The sequence below is a fragment of the Vipera ursinii genome (genome assembly GCF_947247035.1).
Source record: "Vipera ursinii genome assembly, chromosome: 4".
Classification (NCBI taxonomy): Eukaryota; Metazoa; Chordata; class Lepidosauria; order Squamata; family Viperidae; genus Vipera; species Vipera ursinii.
Window position 1 is genome coordinate 9,036,771 of NC_139514.1, and position 22,776 is coordinate 9,059,546.

The window sequence follows — 22,776 nt, forward strand, 5'->3', positions numbered from 1 at the left end:
AAAAAGCCAACCCAGTCCATTCTGGACCTGGGCAACAAAAAATTAGCTACCGGTTCTGTTGAACTGGTGCAAACTGGCTGAATCCACCACTCCCCCCCCCCATGCAGCTAAGAAATCAGGAAACTTTCCCTTTGAGGTCTATTACTCCAAATAAAGCTGCCCCACTTTCAACAGCATGAAGGGAAATTGCTGATTTCCTGACAGGCGGGGGCGGGCAACAAACTTGCTACCTCGGTTGTACCAATAAAGGAGAATATTTGTAGCTCAGGGTCCTTGGTGCTCTCTGAGCCTGGCTGCTTTCTTGCAGACGTTTCATTACCCAACTAGGCAACATCAATGGCAAAAAGGAAGTGGGGTTTGCAGAGGAGAAAGAGGACGGCAGTGGATCTTTGATGCTCTGAGCTTGGTTGTTTCTTGCAGACATTTCATTAACCAACTAGGTAACATCATCAGTGCTGCTAGTGAAGGTGGTATATCCAGTTGGGGTAACGAAAGCAACCAGGTTCAGAGAGCACCAAGGACTCCAAATTTACCGCCCGTGCTTATTGCATTCTTATTCTTGTTACGGTTTTTTAAAGGTAAAGGTTCCCCCGCACATGCGTGCTAGTCATTTCCGACTCTAGGGGCCGGTGCTCATCTCCGTTTCAAAGCCAAAGAGCCAGCGCTTGTCCGAGGACGTCTCCGTGGTCACGTGGCCGGCATGACTAGACGCCAAAGGCGCACGGAATGCTGTTACCTTCCCACCGGAGTGGTCCCTATTTTCCTACTTGCATTTTTACGTGCTTTCAAACTGCTAGGTTGGCAGAAGCTGGGACGAGTAACAGGCACTCAACTCCGTTACGCGGCACTTGGGATTCGACCCGCCAAACTGCCAACCTCCTGATCGACAAGCTCAGCATCCTAACCCACTGAGCCACCTACGACTCCTTACAGGCATCTTATCATTTCCTCCCAGCCCATCTCCCCCCCCCTCAGTCCCACATTTATCTCTAACAGAACTGGTGCAAGGTCAAGCTTCCCCCCCCCAATGCCTTTTTTTTTTGCAGCACGTCCTCCGAATTTGCTGCCGCTGCAGCCCCCGAATTCCCCCCCTTTTTTAAAAAAAAATCCCATTTATATCCCACCCTTCTCCGAAGACTCAGGGCGGCTTACAATCTAAAGCACAAATCAATGTGCTTAGCAATAGCCTTCATTCTATGTATATGCCTGCTTATTAGGGCTTTTGCCCCCCCCCCCAAGCAGCATTATTATTTTATTTATTTATTTATATTTATTTATTTATATAAATACAATTATTATTATTATTATTATTATTATTATTATTATTATTATTATTATTATTATTATTATTATTATTACAAAGTCAGCTTATTGCCCCCAACAACCTGGGTCCCTTACAGCGCAACCCACACCCTGCCGACCACCGCAGCGGTTTTTTGCAAAACCGCATCCACGTGCAAGACAAACCTCCGAGCGCGCGCGGGCGGGGGCGGAGCGACGGGACCGACGTCGGGAGCGCTCGCGCCAGCTCCTTTTTTTTTTTTTCCCCTCCTCCTCCTCCTCCCCCCACCCCCTTTTTTCGCCCCCCCTTCCTCCGGCCGGGCGAGAGCCGGCTCCGGATTGGCTGAGCGGGCTCACGCGAGCCGGCAAAAGCGAAGGGGCGGAGGGAAAAAAAAAAAAAAAAGAAGGGTGGTTTGATCGAGAGTAACCCCGGGCCGGCCCGCAGTCGTCCTGGCTTAGCGCGCGTGCGCGATCGCTCCCTCCCTCCCTCCCTCCCTCGCGCGCGCCAGTCGTCTTCGTCTCGTGTGCTTCTGCCTCGGGCTCGCGCGCGCCCCCTTTCCCCCCCTCCCCTTCTCCTCTCCTCCGGCTCCAGCCGCTGGGCCAAGATGGCGGCGCTGAGCAAGTCCATCCCCCACAACTGCTACGAGATCGGGCACACCTGGCACCCCCACTGCCGGCGAGCCTTAGTGCACATCACCCAAGGGGCGTTTGGAGAGTCGCTCCGCATCTATGGGACCCTTTACCTGGTGAGAGCCCCCCCCTGCCTTCCTGCAAGCTCCACCCCCCCCGCTCCTAACCTTAGGTTGGGGAGGGGAAGGAGAGGAGGATGGACGTGGAGCGGGAGGGGGAAAGAGAGGGCTTGGGTGGGGTACAGGTGTGAGGGCACCTTTGTGGCAGCCACAGCTGGACTGGAAGGTGGGTTGGTGTGACTGTCAAAAGACACCCCCCTCCCCTTCCTCCCGAAAATAAATCAAGATTGATGCAAGTTTCATCACTGGAGGTTTTTTTTTTAAAGGAGAAGGCTGGACAGTCACTGGTCTGAAATGGTACAGGGTCTCCTGCTTGAGGCAGGGGGTTGGACTAGAAGACCTCTAAGGTCCCTTCCAGCTCTGTTCTGATTGATTGAAGCCTTGCCTGCCATCTGATTTTTTTATTTTTTTTTATTTTAATTCCATTTATATCCCGCCCTTCTCCGAAGACTCAGGGCGGCTTACAAGCTTAGCAGTAGCCTTCATTCTATGTATATGCCTGCTTGTTAGGGCTTTCACACACACACCCAAGCAGCATTATTACAAAGTCAGCTTATTGCCCCCAACAATCTGGGTCCTCATTTTACCTACCTTGGAAGGATGGAAGGCTGAGTCAACCTTGAGCCTGGTGGGACTCAAACCTGCACTAATTGCAGGCAGCTGGTGTTACTTAAGGAGGCATTAGCCCACTGCTCCACCAAGGCTCCTTAATGTGGCCTCCAGGTCTCTCTCAAGTGAGAGGCTTAAGTTCTGTTGTGTTAGTCCTGCTGGCTGCTATTTTCTAAAAAGAAAAAAGAAAAGTGCCCATTGTCACATATGTAATACTGCTAAGCTTGTAAGCCGCCCTGAGTCTTCGGAGAAGGGCGGGATATAAATGGAATTTAAAAAAAAATAGATGGAATACATTATAGCCAACTCTGTTATTCTACCTTCTATAATAGCTCTGATATAATGACATCTTTACCAACTGTGTATACTGTATATTGCCGTGTGTCTATGGAGGTTCTCAGTCTTGTATGTACATTGCTGTATATATGCATAGGATCAGGTGACTTGAAGGATTGCCTTCTCCGGAGAATTATCTGCTTGCCCCACAGTTCTCACAGGGAGGGTCTGCCCCATCTTCCCTGTTTTAAGTCTTGTCATCTTATGGGACTTGGGAGCTGGGTGACGTGCACTCTTGCTCTTTTCCCTAAAGGCACAGTTTTTTTTTTTAAAACCCACTTCTTATACTTAAGCTGTCTATGAGTCTACAGATTCCAAGGCAAAAAGGTGCTTCTGAGTTTGCAGGGTTGTGAAAGTAACACCCGTCTCTATCTGATTTAAAGGAAATGCGTCTTTTGCCAGGATCACATGACAAGCAGCATAATCCTGGAAAAAGACACAGTTGCTTTAAGGCAGGCATGACAAACTGGCAACATCACCTAATGTCGCGCAACATATCGGAACTTTTTCCCCATTGCCGGCAATGGGGTGGGCACGGTTCCGGCATGATGCAATCCGGTCCTTTGGGCCGGCAGTTTGACATGCCTGCTTTAAGGAGTTGCAGATAGTACTGCATTTATATCTCTCTGTCTTGTTAAGCACATTTTCCCCTTGGGATCTGAAGTGCTGCAGAGTCCTTTTGGAGCAGGGGTGTCAAACTGCCAGCGCCGCGGGCCAGATGCGTCACATGGATGCTGTGCCCACCCCATTGCCTGTCCAAATACGTTGCGTGACATCGTGAATTTGACATGTCTGTTTAAGAGCCAGTTTGCCATAGTAGTTAAAGCCTGAGGCTAGAAACTGGGAGGACGTGAGTTCTAATCTTGCCTTGGACACAAAGCCAGCCGGGTGACCTTGGCCCAGTCACTTTCTCTAAACCCTAGGAAGGAGACAATGTTAAAACTACTTCTGAAAAACCTTGCCAAGAAAACTGCTGAACTTGCCCAGGCAGTATCTGAGAATTGGACAAGATTGAACGGAAAGGGGGAAAAAAAAAAGTCCTGCCTATTATGCTTTTGTTTCACTTTTCCTGCAAGAATGTCAAAATGATTTAGGGTTTCTAGGGAGATATGATCTTTTATTAAGCCCATAGCTATTTAGCTTCTATAAGAATATGACAGCAGATACTTGTTACTTGTGCAAAAGATATTGAGCAATATGAAGTGTATATACAAGTGTTTGAATTGAGAGGAGTAAGTAGCTGTTTCTCTGAGACGGACGGCTATCTATTAGACAAACAAAATCACTGGTTATTGGAAGAAGAACATACTATTGAAAGAGAGCCAGTTTTAGTTAGTGGTTAAGTTGGTGGCCTAGAATCGTGGTGGCGAACCTGTGGCACGCACGCCACAGGTGGCAGACAGCCCTCTCTGTGGGCACGTGCGCCGTTGCCTCAGTCCTTGGCCTTCAGCCTGGTTTTATAAAACCTTTTCGCTTTAGGCCTCAGCTGCCCTGTGGGGAAAAAAAAGGTTCAATCAATCAATTTCAACTTCTGGGGAAAAAAAGGGATCTGGCAAAGTTGGAATTGATTGATTGAACTTTTTAGTCCCACCCAGTCTGCCGTTACCACCACAGCCACGCCCACGCAATGGGCCACGCCCACGCAATGGGCCACGCCCACCCAATGGGCCACGCCCACCCAATGGGCCACGCCCACCCGGCACCCAACGATACATAACTGGGTTTTGGGTTGCAGTTTGGGCACTCGGTCTCTAAAAGGTTCGCCCATCACTGGCCTAGAAACTAGGGGACTGGGTTCTAGTCTTCCCTTAGTCATGAAAGCTGGTGGTTGATTTTGGGTCAGTCGCTGTCTCTCTCGGTACTGCTCCCCTGACAGGGTTGTTGTAGGGAAAATAGGAGGAGGGAAGGAGTATTAAGTATTAAGTTCACCATCTGGGCTTATTTATAAAAATGATAAAAGATGGGATAAAAATCAAATAAATAATAAACAAGACCCAAAGATAAATGTCTATCAGTTCTGTCCCCAGGTTTATTCTTTGCTGTCTCCTCTAGACCTTCCTAGGATGACTGTACAATTCCCGGTGACCTTTCCATTCCTGTCTCTAATCGCTCAGTTTATCTTTGCCTAGCTCAGGGGATGTTCAAAGTTTAAAGTTATCATCAGTTTCAACATTGGTTGTGTGCAAGGACCTTGACTCTATTGCAGGGGTGTCAAACTCAATTTCATTGAGGGCCACATCAGCATTGCGGTTGCCCTCAAGGGGCCGGGTGGGTACGGCCAGGGTGGACGTGGCTAGATTGTGTATGCCCTACTGGGTGGGCATGGCCAGCTCTACATCGTTCGCATCAAGGGTGCCTATGGGAGCCCGGGCAGGAGTGGGACAGATCTGAGGGTCTCTGGCAGAAGGAGGGTCTCTGGGCCAGGGCCAAGGCAGTGGGGGCCGTTCCCTCACTGTTTCCAGGATGACTTCGCGGGCCACATGAAATCACTTTGCGGGCCAGATCCGGCCCCCGGGCCTTGTGTTTGACATGTCTGCTCTATTGTATTTGGCTTTAGTTCACACAAGCAAGATTTGTTATTATAGCGAGGACAGAATATAATAGTGAAGAAGGTAAGCTGAGAAATAACTACTGTTGTTGTGTAGGTGCTCAAGATTATTAATTCCTGAGTGATTTATTGTAAACTAGGACCCGCTTCAGAATAGTAAGCAAAAGCATTTACTATTCTTGATCCCTTTGGCCTTGGAAATGCTAAAAGTAAACTTTGGATGTAGTTTATAGAACCACCTATTTTTTTAAAAAAATACTTCCCACTATAGAACTTTAAAGGACTCAGTGCTCCAAATAAAACATCATACCAAGTAATAATGATTGATATTTTTGACTGAGTGGGATGTGGGATAATGGGTTATCAGCTAAAAAGTACAGCTTAGGAAGTTATGCAAACTTGTCATCAAACTAGCACAAAATGTGAACCCAGCCAGGTTTATGCGTACAGTGTGGTGCTCAGTTTTTTTTTTGCCTATTACAATGTTTTTGATTGAACATTGCTGATAGTGTCTTGGTGATAGCTGTAGGCGTAGATCAAAAGACCAGTTTAAAACAAATACTTTACATAGAAAAATTTCAATTGAATCCTTAAGATCCTTAACATCCAAACCGAAGTGTTGTTAAGTCATATAAATTATTTATTTCAAACATTGATATAGCCACCGTCTTATAACCAACTCTTGGGGTGGGGGGGCTCTCAATCAAAAAACAACAGAGAACCATATTAAAACTATAAAACTAAACACATTCAAAAGAGCAAAAACCTGGTGCCAAGTCGAACTTCTAATGGTTAAAGGTAAAGATAAAGGTTCCCCCGCACATGCGTGCTAGTCGTTTCCAACTCTAGGGGCCGGTGCTCATCTCCGTTTCAAAGCCGAAGAGCCAGCGCTTGTCCGAGGACGACTCCGTGGTCATGTGGCCGGCATGACTAGACGCCAAAGGCGCACGGAACGCTATTACCTTCCCACCGTAGTGGTCCCTATTTTTCTACTTGCCTTTTTACATGCTTTCGAACTGCTAGGTTGGCAGAAGCTGGGAAGTGTAACAGGCGCTCACTCTGCTACACGGCACTCGGGATTCGACCCGCCAAACTGCCGACCTTCTGATGGACAAGCTCAGCATCCTAACCCACTGAGCCAGTGCGTCCCTTTGTCTAATCTTTCCTCAGGGTAAAGGCCTGCCAAACATCAGGGGGCAGAGAGTTCCATAGGGCAGGGGCTGCCACGGCAAAAGTGAAGCTTCCTAGCTCCCAATAGACGGCAATATTTAGGGCAGGGGTAGGCAACCTCGGCTCTTTTATGACTCATGGATCTCAACTCCCTGGGGAAGGGAGTAGAAGTGTGTCCATTGTATCTGATCTTAAAAGTTAGTCCGGCAGAAACCTGGGATATACAACTTGAATTGCAACCAGAAAGAAATGGGAAGCCAGTGTAGCTTTTGCAACAAAAGTGTTACCTGGGCAAATCTAGGGACCCCCGTTATTGTGTGAACTGCTGCATTCTGGACCTGTTGGAAGTTTCCAGATAGTCTTCAAGGACAGACAAATGTAGAGTGCATTGCAATAATTGCAATAGTTAGCTCTATTGTTAGCTCTTGTTGGGCCTTAGAAGAACTGTAACCTAAAAGAATCGGAAGGCAACAATTTATAACCCATAATTTGGGCAGTGGTTATGTAGATAGATATCTAGAAGTAGGTTTCACCACACTTGGATTCACACCCATATTAAGGCATGTAGTTTGTAAACTGTAGTAGCTCTGTTTGGGCAAAATAGAAGTGAGAGCCCAGCAAACTATATGAGATAGGAATCCAAACAGTAGTTAAGGTTGGACAGCTTACTAAGGTTCTTTCAGTCATTATGAAAATCCGGATTGCTCATTTTGCTAAGGTGTGGAGCGTAGCTTGCAAGCCACAGTGGATGAATTTATGGAATATGTTTAGTTAAAACCAGACCCACTGCCCTATGAGGAAGTGGAGCCTATGAGCCTAATCTTAAAGACGTAATCTTGAACAAGATTCCTCGGGTTGAGTAAATATGGTGAGTTTATATGGGTTGTGACTTATATTTTGTAGAGAACCAGCACTTTTGAAGAATATAAAGGAACCAGCATAGACTTGTGATAGGAGCCTCTTTTCTAACTATGGTTCTCCGAAGGAGATAAAAATATTGTTGCACTGTCTCTTGAGAGAAAAGTATGTGTTGTGGGGTATAAGAGGTAATTCTATTACAATTGTCTAAATTTCATAGTGTCTGTCTATCTATCTATCTATCTATCTATCTCTGTCTCCATCCATCCATCGGGCTCTGGGCAGTATACAATATAATCAATATATAAACAATGTATAAAAGGAGATAAAAATATTGTTGCACAGTCTCTTGAGAGAAAAGTATGTGTTGTGGGGTGTAAGGGGTAATTCTATTACAATTGTCTAAATTTTAATTGAATAAATCACTGTTCGTTGAGTTTTCATAGTATCTATTTCAAGATAGTTATTTAGTATTAGTTAATACAGGCTCTCTCTCTCTCTCTCTCTCTGTGTGTGTGTGTGTGTGTGTGTGTTTCCTCATGGGGTCAGTCAGCCCTACACTTGTATGGCCCTCTGTGCCTCCCACCTAAGGCTGCCAAGTCAAAGTTTTGATCTCTTTGTGGAAGGCCAAGAAAATAGGGCATGCTAAGACCAGTCAACATTACGGGTGAGCTAAAATGTTAACCAGCTTATAGACAGGTATCTTCAGTAATCTTTTTGCAACAAGTGAGATTACCAGGTAGGTGGACTGACTTTGTCATTGAATGTGCTAATAAGCTTGCGCTATTCTCTTATCTGTTATATGATCACACCATGGAGGAACGGCTGTTGTGCATACATGTTATGATTCAGTTAAGACACATCTTGGAACTGTCAGGAATCTGCAGCAGGAGGATTATTACATATTATATCGAAACTGATCTTATACTCAAAGCTATCAGCCACATCTCTTCAGTGGAATTGGCTCCTCTTAAGGAGTCCTGTTACTCAAACGTGGCCATTAAAAAGTTTAGAAGTTCTGTTCTCTCACTTAACTGAAAAACATAACATCAATGATGATCGAAGTCTTTTGTAAATAGCTTTTGGAATGTCTAGGTGTCCATGTTGAAATTTAGCTATGTAAAATATTTTCACAGCATTAAAGTACAGTAGCTGGCTATACTTAAAGATAAAGGTTCCCCCGCACATGCGTGCTAGTCGTTTGTCAAAAACAGATCATGCCAGACAAATCTTATTGCATTCTTTGACCAAGTGACAAAATTAGTGGACCAGAGGAATGCTGTGGATATAATTTACACGGGCTTCAGTAAGGCGTTTGATAAAGTAGACCACAACCTACTACTAGATTTATTTAAAATTTTTTATTTTAATTCCATTTATATCCCGCCCTTCTCCGAAGACTCAGGGCAGCTTACAAGCTTAGCAGTAGCCTTCATTCTATGTATATGCCTGCTTATTAGGGCTTTCGCCCCCCCCCCAAGCGGCATTATTACAAAGTCAGCTTATTGCCCCCAACAATCTGGGTCCTCATTTTACCTACCTCGGAAGGATGGAAGGCTGAGTCAACCTTGAGCCTGGTGGGACTCGAACCTGCACTAATTGCAGGCAGCTGGTCTTACTTAAGGAGGCATTAGCCCACTGCTCCACCAAGGCTCTAGATAAGATAGAAAAATGTGGGTTAGACATCATCACTACCAGATGGATTTGTAGCTAGCTGACCGGGCCGTATTCAGCATGTGGTCCTCAGTGGAAATGCATCTACATGGAGGGAAGTGTGTAGTGGGGTGCCCCAGGGCTCTGTTCTGGGTCCAGTGCTCTTTAGCATCTTCATCAATGATTTGGATGAGGGGATAGATGGGGAACTCACCAAATTTTCAGACCACACCAAGTTGGCAGGAATAGCCCAACACTCCAGAAGATAGGCTTAAGATACAGAAGGATCTTGACAGACTTGGACATTGGGCGCTATCTAACAAAATGAAATTCAGTGGTGAAAAAAGTAAGGTTCTACATTTAGGCAAGAAAAACCAAATGCACAGGTATAGTATAGGTGGTACCTTGCTCAATAGTAGTAACTATGGAAGGGATCTCGGAGTCCTAGTAGACAATCACTTACATATGAGCCAGCAGTGTGCTGCAGCTGCCCAAAAAGCCAACACAGTGCTAGGCTGCATTAACAGAGGGATAGAATCAAGATCACATGAAGTATTAGTACCACTTTACAATGCCTTGGTAAGGCCACTCTTGGAATACTGCATCCAGTTTTGGTAACCACAATGTGAAAAAGATGTTGAGACTCTAGAAAGAGTACAGAGAAGAGCAACAAAGGTGATTAGGGGGCTGGAGGCTAAAACATATAAGGAACGGCTGCTGGAATTGGGTATGTCTAGTTTAATGAAGAGAAGGGTGAGGGGGGACATGATAGCAGTGTTCCAATATCTCAGGGGCTGCCTCAAAGAAGAGGGAGTCAAGCTATTCTCCAAAGCACCTGAAGGCAGGACAAGAAGCAATGGATGGAAACTAACCAAGGAGAGAACCAGCCTAGAACTAAGGAGAAATTTCCCGACAGTTAGAACAACTAACCAGTGGAACAACCTGCCTCCAGAAGCTGTGAATGCTCCAACACTGGAGGTTTTTAAGAAGAGACTGGCCAGCCATTTGTCTGAAATGGTAATAGGGTTTCCTGCCTGAGCAGGGAGTTGTACTAGATGACCTCCAAGGTCCTTTCCAACTACTACTACAACTTCTTCTTCTTCTTCTTCTTCTTCTTCTTCTTCTTCTTCTTCTTCTTCTTCTTCTTCTTCTTCTTCTTCTTCTTCTTCTTCTTCTTCTTCTTCTTCTTTTCTAAATTACAGGAAATAATGATTGTAAAAGAATCTATCAATTTTAAATGGATGCTTCAGCGGAACCAGGCTAACCCATCCAGTGTCCAAATTGTGGCAGGTGGAAATTGAATGAAAAAAAAAGTTACCAAGAATATTTTTTTCCTCTTCTGGTTATGTAATGTGAAGGAAGATACTAAGTTTTATTAAATGCATTTAATGTTTTGCTACAAAATCTATAAAAAATCCAGGTATCTACTGCTTGAACTTGAGTTGCAACAAGCAACTAGTCTGTCCTCCTATGTTTACATAAGTGATTAGTTCAGAAAGCTAGTAGGTTAAACAGTTAGGTTAAAAGGGAAAATAAATGCCCTTCTCCATTATCTTTGAATGGACAGGTCATGCACAAAGAAACTAAAGTGATAAATTAGCATGCATGTCAGGGTATTCCAAGATGGGGAAGTAACCAGTCAGCATTTTAAAAGACCATATAGGAAACAAAAGTGCTTTTGTACGTGCAAGAAATATAAAGTTTAGCTATGTCAGGTGAAAGTTTATATTAAACTAATGAGAAACGGAACCATTGTGCTAGGCACGTTAAAAGTACTCTAACCCTCCCAGTGCTCGTATCTCTCTCTACAGAACAGATTTAATGAGCCTTGCTGAGTAATCTTCTCTTTACCTTGCCACCAGAAGTTGTGAATGCTCCGACACTGGAAGTTTTTAAGAAGAGACTGGACAAGCATTTGTCTGAAATGGCATAGGGTCTCCCCACTGAGCAGGGGGTTGGACTAGATGACCCCCAAAGTCCCTTCCAACTCCATTGTTCGGTTATGTGGCGTTACTTCTGAGTAGTTTCCTTATTGTTGTTCGGCTACAGGCAGAATCTCGCCAGACTAAAACAACTATCAGCCTAAACTATAGATATACTTTGTAAACTTCTAGGGCGAGACCGCCTTTGGTCTCTTGGAAGCAGCCCCCTCCCTCTTGGGACTCCAAGCTGCATTTTACCACAGTTCCAGGGTCATGTGATTGTCATTTGCAACCTTTCCAGCTGGCTTCTGACAAGTGAAGTCAATGGGGCAAACTGTATTTGCTTAATGATCGTTTAATTCATTTAATAACTGCAGAGATTCACTTCACTGCATTGATTCACTTAACTGCATGCCTCACTTCACAATCACTTTGTTTAGCAAAGGAAATTCTGGTCTCAGTCTTGTACCGTCATCCTGTAGTTCTGTAGAAGCATATTAAAGACTAAACGCTGTTAGGCATTTGGTCCTGGATGATGGCCATTCCTATCTGGAAACATGCAATAGTGCATATGATGGATCTCCGGTTGCTTATTAATACTTGTGATTTTAATTAAAATAATTTGTTTTATATTGTTTTGAGGTTTACATTTTGTTGCCCAGAGTTGCAACGTTTACAGTAAGTTGGGTGGCCATATAGGTAAAGGTAAAGGTTCCCCCGCACATGCGTGCTAGTCGTTTCCGACTCTAGGGGCCGGTGCTCATCTCCGTTTCATAGCCGAAGAGCCAGCGCTTGTCCAAGGACGTCTCTGTGGTCATGTGGCCGGTATGACTAGACGCCAAAGGCGCACAGAACGCTGTTACCTTCCCACCGGAGTGGTCCCTATTTTTCTACTTGCATTTTTACGTGCTTTTGAACTGCTAGGTTGGCAGAAGCTGGGACGAGTAACAGGCGCTCACTCTGTTACGCGGCACTCAGGATTCGACCTGCCAAACTGCCGACCTTCTGATGGACAAGCTCAGTGTCCTAACCCACTGAGCCACCATGTCCCTTTACCTTTATAAAATAAAGTATTTAATTCTGAACAGGTAGTTTGCTAACTTTTAAAAATTAAATTAGGTTGATTAGAATTAAATCAAACCTAATTATTAAATTTAAATAATTAAACTAATGTGTCAGTTACTGGCCTGTGTAAGACCCGCAACCTGGGGATCTTGCAACATCTTCTGTTTTGGTGTCTTAGATGCCGTTGGTGACATGTTATTTGTATGCTCTGATTGGGTTAAAATTAGCACTTGTAAAAAGAACTTTGTGAAGCTATCCAAGAATATTAGAAACAACTTTTAAACGTGTTCAAACAACATTTTGGCATTTCCCCACAACTTGTTAAGGCAGCCTTTTGTAAATTGTTTCTTTCCGGAGGTTTCCCCTCAAAGATAAGTGGAAACTCAGACTACTGAGGGCTGCTATTCATTTTGCTAGAATCATTGGAAACAACCAAATAATAACAACAATACTTCCTTGCATCCTTGTAACAAATAGGTCTTAACTTATTACCTCCCTCTGTAGGGTGAGATATCTTCCTTAGGTAGTATAGAAAAGTTTAGTATCAAGGGTGCCACACTGTGTAAAACAATATCTACTGCAGATGTGAATATGGCCATCATAACTACCTTTATAGGATGGTTTTTTGTTTTGTGTTGTTTTCTTGTTTTTAAATGTTTTTAACAATTTGTAAAGCACGTTGGGCAGCATGCGAGTTTAATAAATTACATTACATCTTATAAAATAAGCCTGGATAATGATACTTGTCTTGCTGTGATATCGTAAGTTACACTTTTGAGGAAGTACAAGAGGTGGAAATGTTAGGAAAAATAAAGGCCCCTTTTCCGTTATCTCTACACAGACAGGTTATTTGCACAGAAACCAAGGTAATAAATTAGTATGCACGTCAGGATATTTTAGGATGGGGAAATGACCAATCAGTGTTTTAAAATTCGTAGGGAACAGATTTCCTTTGTATGAAAATGTAAAGGGAAAAATAGGGCTGTCTAAAAGCTTGGAACTCGAACCATGTTCTATGTTCAAAATGCCCCTTGGAGTGTTCAGAGGTTTTGATTGCCAAAATGCTCCACGCATTTTGGAAGTTTTGAGGTTTAAACAAAGCTATTTTGCACTTGAAATATGTTAAAAGGGATCAGAACCAGCCCATTTTTAATGCAAACTGGGTCCTAAGTACAATCCCCCCCCACCTCAGTTTGCATAGGAATTTGAAATGCTTTGGTACCCATAATGTGCACTTTCTGAAGACTCTGGTTTGGACAAATGAAGGATTCTGGTTTCTCTTCAGATCGTATAAATCTTCCCCTTTTAAGGATTCTTGAAGCCTGATTTTCCCCACAGATGGGGTCTAGTCATAAAAGAGTAAGGGAATAGCAGAAATGGAGGGACGCGAGTAACCATAGCATTACTTCTAGTACTGGCTGAGCAAGTCATGTTTCTGATTCATTGACCTCAATTTTGGAAAATTGTTGGAAAACTAGATTTGCTTTCTTGCTGAAGCAGTATTAAAAAAAAAGGTGTGAGGGACTATGTCTCAAGTGTGTAATGTGCTCTAATGGGGCAAGTTAACAGAATGAACATTAATCTGGGACAGGTTTTATCTCAATGTCATTTACAGTTTTATTTACCTGGGGTTTTCTCATTTGTAAATAGGATTTGAAAGGGTAAACAACATTTAAATAAATAGTTTGAACTGGTTCACGGATCTCTTTCAGATTGCTGCAATTCTCCGGAAAAGAAAATTTGATTATTATTTGAACAAGCTGCTTCCTGAAATTCTGCAATCAACATCCTTCCTTACAGCAAATGGAAGTCTTTACATTCTGTTTTTCTGCATTTTCAGGTGATTTGATTATACATTTTTTGACCAAATCAAGAGGACGATGAAATAACCTGGTTTCATCTTCCATCACACCCGGGCCTTTACTACTTGCTGACTGCCCTATGCGAAGGATTCGAACAGTTTTCTTATTTTTTACAGAATATTTATTGCATTTTTATTTACGGTTCTGTATATCCATTGTTCGCTGTTGGGGAAATGTCATCCTGAAAAGGGAGGGGGGGGGTAAACATCAATTTTAATAAATAATAAATTCATTGAATGCTAATGTAAATGCTTGGTCAGCTTTTAAAGTTTTCTCCTGTGTTAACAAACAGGATTTATCATTGTGCAAAATGCACATGGTCCTTTGCGTTAAAGTAAAGTAATGAGCCTTGGTGGAGCAGTGGGCTAATGCCTCCTTAAAGTAACACCAGCTGCCTGCAATTAGTGCAGGTTCGAGTCCCACCAGGCTCAAGGTTGACTCAGCCTTCCATCCTTCCGAGGTAGGTAAAATGAGGACCCAGATTGTTGGGGGCAATAAGCTGACTTTGTAATAATGCCGCTTGGGGGGGGGGGCGAAAGCCCTAATAAGGAAGCATATACATAGAATGAAGGCTGTTGCTAAGCACATTGATTTGTGCTTAGATTGTAAGCCGCCGTAAGTCTTCGGAGAAGGGCGGGATATAAATGGGATTAAAATAAAAAAAATTAAAAAAAATAAACCTTTGAAATAATATAAGGCAGCAAAATTGAAGTTCCTCCTGGAGGTGTTAGAACTATGAATGCTATGAGGTTCTTTGAAGTGTTGTTAAGAACACTCCTGATGGACCAAAGAGGAGGAAGTAAGCATACTTAGTACTTTCTACTACAACCTCCCACACATAGTATCCTAACCTAATCCTCTGCAGATAGTTTTGGGAGACACAAGTGACTGCCAGGCAAAGGGGGAATCTGAAAATCACCTCCCCTTCTTGCTTTTAGTAGGAGCATCTGCTGAGTATAGTTCTGCTAATGGGGGAACCCTCGATCCAAAGTTATTTTCAGCCTGCGAATCCCACTTATTTATTTGTTTAAGAAAATATGACCACCTTTTCCCAGCCACGTTGAATGCAACTAATTCCACATTTAATCGTTTCAGGCGAATACTGGGAAAATTCTATTTTTGGTCTCCTGGCTTCGGTGCTGCTTTACCGGCATCCTATATAGCCATTCTTATTGAAAGGAAGAGCAGGTATGTGTTTTTACATCCTTTACAAACAAACAAACAGAATTGTCATTTATGTCATGAGGTTATCCATTCAGTCATGTCCAACTCTTGATGATTTCTGTGGGCCAGGTCTCTCTCCATGACCTCCAATCTTGGACCACTGCTTGTAGTTGTTCTGTGCTCCGACTGGTGTGAGTTTTGGTGGCGTCCAGCCGCTGTGTTCTTTGAGGGCCTGGTTTCCTTTTATGTTTATATAACCTACTGTATCTCTCGCTGGGGTGTGATTCAACCACAGTAATCAATGAACAGATAAAACAGCACTTAACATAATTATTCTAACTTGGCACGCTCAGTATATATGTTGCAGTATTTTTATGGTCCCCATGAAAATGTTTTATTTTATTGTAGAATCAATTGTCTAACTTTGTAAAGAGGATTATTGGCTTCTGTTCTTGTTCTAGGTGGGAGTTACTCAAATCAATTTTACTTGGTAATTTACTCATATCAATTCTATAATTAATAAGACATTGCTACAGGATCAGAGGCAGCATGACTGCAAATGTCAGACACTTTGTTGTTGTTGTTAACTGCGAAGTCGTGTCCGACCCATCGCAACCCCATGGACAACGCTCCTCCAGGCCTTCCTGTCCTCTACCATCTTCTGGAGTCCATTTAAGCTCACGCCTACTGCTTCAGTGACTCCATCCAGCCACCTCATTCTCTGCCGTCCCCTTCTTCTCTTGCCCTCAACCTTTCCCAGCATTAGGCTCTTCTCCAGTGAGTCCTTCCTTCTCATTAGGTGGCCAAAGTATTTGAGTTTCAGCTTCAGGATCTGGCCTTCTAAAGAGCAGTCAGGGTTGATCTCTAGGACTGACCGTTTTGATCGCCTTGCAGTGCAAGGGACTCGCAGGAGTCTTCTCCAGCACCATAGTTCAAAGGCCTCAATTCTTTGGCGCTTTGCCTTTCTTATGGTCCAACTTTCACAGCCATACATTACAACTGGGAAGACCATAGCCTTGACTATACACACTTTTGTTGACAGGGTGATGTCTCTGCTTTTTTGTGTGCTGTCTAGATTTGCCATGGCTTTCCTCCCCAGGAGCAAGCGTCTTTTAATTTCTTGGCTGCAGTCCCCATCTGCAGTGATCTTGGAGCCCAGGAAAATAAAATCTGTCACTACCTCCATTTCTTCCCCATCTATTTGCCAGGAATTGAGAGGGCCAGATGCCATGATTTTGGTTTCCTTAATGTTAAGTTTCAACCCAAGTTTTGCACTCTCCTTCTTCACCCGCAACAAGAGGCTCTTTACCTCCTCTTCACTTTCTGCCATTAGAGTGGTATCATCTGCATATCTTAGGTTGTTGATATTTCTCCCAGCAGTCTTAATTCCAACTTTTGTCTCATCTAGCCCCGCCTTTCTCATGATGTGCTCTGCATATAAGTTAAATAGGCAGGGCGACAGTATACAGCCTTGCCGGACTCCTTTCCCAATTTTGAACCAATCAGTGGTTCCGTGTCCAGTTCTCACTGTTGCTTCTTGGCCCACATATAGGTTTTTCAAGAGACAAATAAGATGGTCTGGTACTCCCATCTCTTTAAGAACTTGCCACAGTTTGTTGTGATCCACACAATCAAAGGCTTTAGCATAGTCAATGAAGCAGAAGTAGATGTTTTTCTGTCAGACACTAGGATGTAATAATAGGGAGTTACCATCATGTCCTGTTTGTGGACTGCTCAGAAGAATTTGATAAGAAATGCAATATTGAACCAGATAAACTTGCCTCATGTGCTTTGTGGAATTTATATACTGGCCTTGTTTTGTTCAGTTTGAGCCTCAGTACTCATCTTTATTAGTTTCTGCTTATACAATTTTTAATGGTTCTTTCATAATGTTTCAGATTCTTTTACAGTTGCATAAGGATACACTATGCACAATAAATATATCGAGATGGTATTGCTGGAAATAGTGTTAAGAGAGATTACAGAACTGGGGATGGTCCATTAAGGTTTAAACCTGTTAGCGGAAGGGGAGGATTTATGAAGATAGTCACATTCCTAGAGTGGGGAAGGGATATATGATCAAAAGATACTCCCTCTTACTCTTATCTGTCTGATTTAGATAATTTCCTGGAAGGTCTTCTTTGAGAACCATGGCCTTTTAAACAAGCACATTTCCACGGCTATGCAACCATACCTTCTCGCTTTTTTGATGTGATGCATCAGCGCCCCTCGGCTATACATTTCACCGGTCCAGAAAACCACCCTTCATTTCTGTATCCTGTTGCTCCATTTGTTCTCACCACATAACTGGGGCTAACCACCCACCCTTCTCCAATCACCTGCTTCTCCTGAGGGCTCCTAAAGACCTTCTTTGGAATGAAGCCCTGTGCTTTTCCCCTCCCGCTAGGCTCATGTTGTTCTCATCTCTGGCTGCTCTTTACAGCCGAAGGCGTCACAAGAGAGGGCAAAAGGGATTAAGCTGAGAAACAGGTGCAGTATTCACGAAGGCCTGTGAGGTTCCTTGAAAGGAAATGGCCCTGGCAAGAAGCTTGGCATATAGAGATCGCCAAGAATTAATGAGGGGAAAATGGGTGGGCTATCTCCCCCCCCCATGGGTGTGATTTGTTCTTGCTCTGTGGGGTGTGTATCATCTATCACTCAAAATACGTGTCTGCTAGCATGGGAGCCTACCAAATTTTTGCGGCATCTGTAAATTGTAGGCAATCAACCGCATCATCACCTGAGCACAAAGTAAATCCAAGCCCATTTTTCCCCCCACCAAAAGCAACTGCAGGGACTTAACGTTGATGCCCAGTTCTTTCCCTCCCTGCTCCCGGTCTGTTTTGGAGAAGAAAAAAAAAATCAGAGACAGGTTGTATCCCAAAATGACAATTGAGGAAAGATTTTGAGCTACGATCTGAGTTCTGGAAAATACGCTATGATTGCTTGAGTTGGCCCCTCCCTTAAAATCCTTGCTGTACATTCAGCACTGAGGAGTAATAGAATAACCAAGTTGGAAGGGACCTTGGAGGAGTCCAAACCCTGCTCAAACAGGAGACCTTATACCAGGGGTAGGCAACCTTGGCTCTTTTATGACTCGTGGACTTCAACTCCCAGAATTCCTGAGCCAGCATGGCTCAGCATGGAAACCTCTCCCTTTCTCCTTAGCATGGCTGGCTCAGGAATTCTGGGAGTTGAAGTCCACGAGTCATAAAAGAGCCAAGGTTGCCTACCCCTGCCTTATACCATTCCAGACAAGTTGCTGTCCAGTCTCTGCTTGAAAGCCTCCAGTGATGCAGCAGCCACAACATCTGAACTTATACACATACACATACACATACACATACACATACACATACACATACATATTCCTGAGCCAGCCATACTGAGGAGAAAGGGAGAGGTTTCCATGCTGAGCCATGGTGGCTCAGGAATTCTGGGAGTTGAAGTCCACAAGTCATGAGGGGGCCAAAGTTTTCCCCATGCTGGCTCAGGTATTCTGGGAGTTGAAGTCCACGAGTCATAAAAGAGCCAAGGTTGCCTACCCCTGCCTTATACCATTCCAGACAAGTTGCTCTCCAGTCTCTGCTTGAAAGCCTCCAGTGATGCAGCAGCCACAACATCTGAACTTATACGTATACGTACATATACATATACATATACATATACATATACATATACATATACATATACATATACATATACATATTCCTGAGCCAGCCATGCTGAGGAGAAAGGGAGAGGTTTCCATGCTGAGCCATGCTGGCTCAGGAATTCTGGGAGTTGAAGTCCACAAGTCATGAGGGGGCCAAAGTTTCCCCCATGCTGGCTCAGGTATTCTGGGAGTTGAAGTCCACGAGTCATAAAAGAGCCAAGGTTGCCTACCCTTACTCTAAACTGTACCGACAATGCCAGTTGCTGCAGTTCCAGTTGCTGCCATTAGGCAAATCCCACCTGGTCACAGCATCCTGCGGTCACATGATCACCATTTACAACCTCCCAATGGCTTCCCCATTGGCACTGCTTGTCAGAAGCTGGCAGTGAAGGTTGCAAATGGGGATCGTGAGGAGCTGTGGTGGCGTAGTAGTTAGAATGCAGTACTGCAGGCTAATGCTGCTGACTGCCAAGCAGTTTGATCCTGTCTGGCTCAAAGTTGACTTAGCCTTCATTCCTTTCCAGGTTGGTAAAATAAGGATCCAGATTGTGGGGGGCGATACTCTTGACTCTGTAAACCGCTTAGAGAGCGGTCTACACTATGAAGCAGCATATAAGCCTAAGTGCTGTTGTTACTGCTATTACTATCACGTGACCATGGGATTCTGTGAACATTGTAATTGCGAGCCACTCGCCAAGCACCTGAGTTTTAATCAAGTGATTGCAGGGATGGTGCCAAAACTGCAACTACTACAACTATAAGTCCCCTTGCTGAGAAGTGTCCTGACTTTGAATGGCTTCTGAACAAATGGTCCCGGAACAGGGACTCCCTGTATTTTGGCAGTAACTGAAAATAAATGATTTAAATACTTTAAATCATTCCCTAACAATGCAGGCACTAAAGGGTCTTTCTTATCCACCTTGATCTCTTTTAAGTATAATATATTTCCTCTACACAGAGTTCCATTGTTGTATACTATAGGACAGCGCAGATTGGAACTGGATGCATTTTCCATGAACCGAGGCAGGTCGAGCTTTCATCTGACTGAAGAAGGAGCCGATTCAGAAGCTTCCCCTCAATTAGGTTGCAATGGTCCAGGCATTTATATAAGATAGTCCTCGATTTACAACCACAATTGAGCCCAAAATTTATGTTGCTGAGCGAGACAGAAGGTCGTAAACGATGACCGCATGGCTCCGGGACAATGCAACCGTCATAAATATGAGTCAGTTGCCAAGCATTTTAATTTTGATCACATGACCATGGAGATGCTACAACATTTGTAGGTGTGAGAAAGGGTCACAGGTCACTTTTTCCAGTGCTGTTGTAACCTTGGAACGGTCATTAAATGAACTGTTGTAAGTCAAGGACTACCTGTACTGCAGTTGGAAAGAAAGTGAATTTCCTACCTGCTAAATCGGGGTGGGCAAGTATGGCAACTTTATGACCTGTGGACATTAACTCCCGAAATTCCTGAGCCAACCTTGCTGGCTCAGGAATTCTGGGAGTTGAAGTCCAGAGGTCATAACATTGGCATAGTTGCCAACCCTGCGATAAATGCTGATAACGTCTTGGTTTGAACACCTGCATGATCTGACTTCTTGTGTTCTTGCTGTGCTTCCCCTCATATCAGAAATATTAAAACTCTAAGCTTAATCATCCCTTTTCTTTCTTTGGCCTGAGCAGCTGAATGGTGATCACCTATCCAAGAGAATACTTGACATTCCAAGTGTATAAACATCAGGTGCCAGCTTAATGCAGTGAACAGAGCTTGGATTTGTACTATTTATATTTGAGGTTGCCTTGCATTTTTTCCCTCCGGTATCAACAGCTCTTGCAAGCAAAGCATCAAAACAGCACACAGGTTCATTTGCAGGCGAATTTCTTCTAGATTGGGTTCTAGTTTAGGACACATCACATACACAGTGACATCACCCCCCTCTCCTTCAATTTTAGTTCAGGTTTTGCAGAGATTTTCAGATAACATTTCCTGTTCAAAGGGGAAAACTTTCAATTTTAATTCCCTTATTTCAGCAGTGGGTATCCGCTAAATGTATTTTATTAAAAGCACCAATCAGTTTTGAGAGTTAGTTTTTGAAGGGTTAAATCATCCATTCTTAAAAAAAAAACAACCTTTCAGTTTCTGCAAGGTGAACTCTTATTACCTGTTGAAATTAATTCCTGAAAAAAGATATTCCTTCTCTTTTTTTCTTCTGCTTCAAATGATTGAATTCTTACTTAATATTATTGTGTGACAGCTTTTGAGGTACAGTATTAGATTAATAGGGCTTCTGTAAGTCAACTACTTAAGATGATGTCACTTTGTTGAGCATTATTGTTTCATCCCGTAAGTAGAATTTGTATGGTTTTCAGTGTTTGTGCCAAGGACAATTTGAACTTCGCTATTTTGCACGTCTAAAACAGGAAGAAAAAAAAAACCTTGTGAAAAAAACACCTAAGTTCTTAAGCAAAAATATAGAGCTTGGCAGCAAATTTTCATACTCTTTTTTTTTTTGAGAACATTAGGATCCTTTTAATGCTTTGTTGGAAGAACATTATTTCACCTCCTTCTCTTATTTTTCCAAAGTATTCTAGACTAAAAATGGCCTAGGGCAGAGGTAGGCAACCTTTGCTCTTTTTATGACTCATGGACTTCAACTCCCAGAATTCCTGATTCAGCTGACTCAGGAATTCTGGGAGTTGAAGTCCATGAGTCATAAAAGAGCCGAGGTTGCCTACCCCTGGACTAGACTATTAGGCAGATGAAGAAATGCTTCCATGTAGCTACAAGGCCAATTAGGAACAGATCACTTCCTCAAAAGTATAAGATTACCTAGAGCCAACAAGTTCTGCAGGGAGGAAGAACCTATTAAGATGGTCTGCCCCAAATTTCTGATGGATCCAGTAGATTATTTGGTAGCACCTGAGGAATCATCCAGCCGTTTGAAAGGCATTTCTATTGGGTACTACGTTAACCACTGGAATACAAAGGTGCTTGACAGGATCCTTTTGAAACAGCCCGTCCCCACTTCCTGATCCCATAAATCATCTTGGTTTGTTGAAGAGCTCCAGGAAATAAAATAGGCAGAGATGCCTAGAGCAATATTAGGGGAAAAGAAGAAGCAAATAGAATCAAAAGGCTGGGAATAATAATTATTTCTCTGTTCTTATTGCATCTAGAATAACAGAGTTGGAAGGGACCTTCAAGGTCTTGTAGTCCTTGTAGTCCTGAGCATAGCTGGCTCAGGAATTCTGGGAGTTGAAGTCCACGAGTCATAAAAGAGCCGAGGTTGCCTACCCCTGCCCTATACCATTTCAGGCATCTGGTTGTACAATCCCCTCTTAAAAACCTCCTTAGGGGTTTCTGTTTGAAATTTTCTTTGCAGCGGGAATTTTGTGTGTCTTTTTGTCTCTGCCTGCATTTATGAGGTGCAGCTCTTGATGCTTTCTTTTCTTCCTCACTGTTTCTAGTTTGGGGTCAGAAATAATTATGGGAAGGAATAAGGCTCTTTTCCGGTCGCTACCACAGAGAAAGGTGAAAAAGTAGAGAAGTTCCTGGCAAAGTTTTCTCAATAGCGTAAACATCCACTTGATTGAAATCAGTTATGAAAAAAAAAATAGCCTGAAATATATTTTCCTCCTATTTGGTTAGGCGTGTAATTCTTGAATTGTTATCCCCACCTGGTTTTGGATCCCTTTGTGGAAAAATAAGAGATACTACTGAGTGAATCCAACTTAGCAGCCTCCTGCATCTGTTTGTGAGCAAATGTTGATCAGTGGAAAAGTCCTGGGATTTTAGCCCTGGGTTTTCAAGAGTTCTTATGTTGACATATAAGTTTGAACTTTCTCTTCATGGGGTATCAATGACTGCACTACCTAAGGAGGGTGTTTTGGTAAGGCTCTG

General features: G+C 43.4%; 1 protein-coding gene across 1 annotated transcript in view; it reads left to right on the forward strand.

Annotated features, from left to right (window-relative positions):
* Nucleotides 1–1,764: 1,764 nt before the first annotated feature.
* Nucleotides 1,765–22,776, forward strand: part of TMEM135 (transmembrane protein 135) — a 167,181-nt gene continuing 146,169 nt past the window's right edge. The window contains exons 1-3 of the mRNA XM_083362146.1: nt 1,765–2,027; nt 13,904–14,031; nt 15,149–15,241. Of these exons, the coding sequence (XP_083218272.1) occupies nt 1,887–2,027; nt 13,904–14,031; nt 15,149–15,241 (362 nt within the window). The 5' untranslated portion in view covers nt 1,765–1,886. The remainder of the gene's footprint in view (nt 2,028–13,903; nt 14,032–15,148; nt 15,242–22,776) is intronic.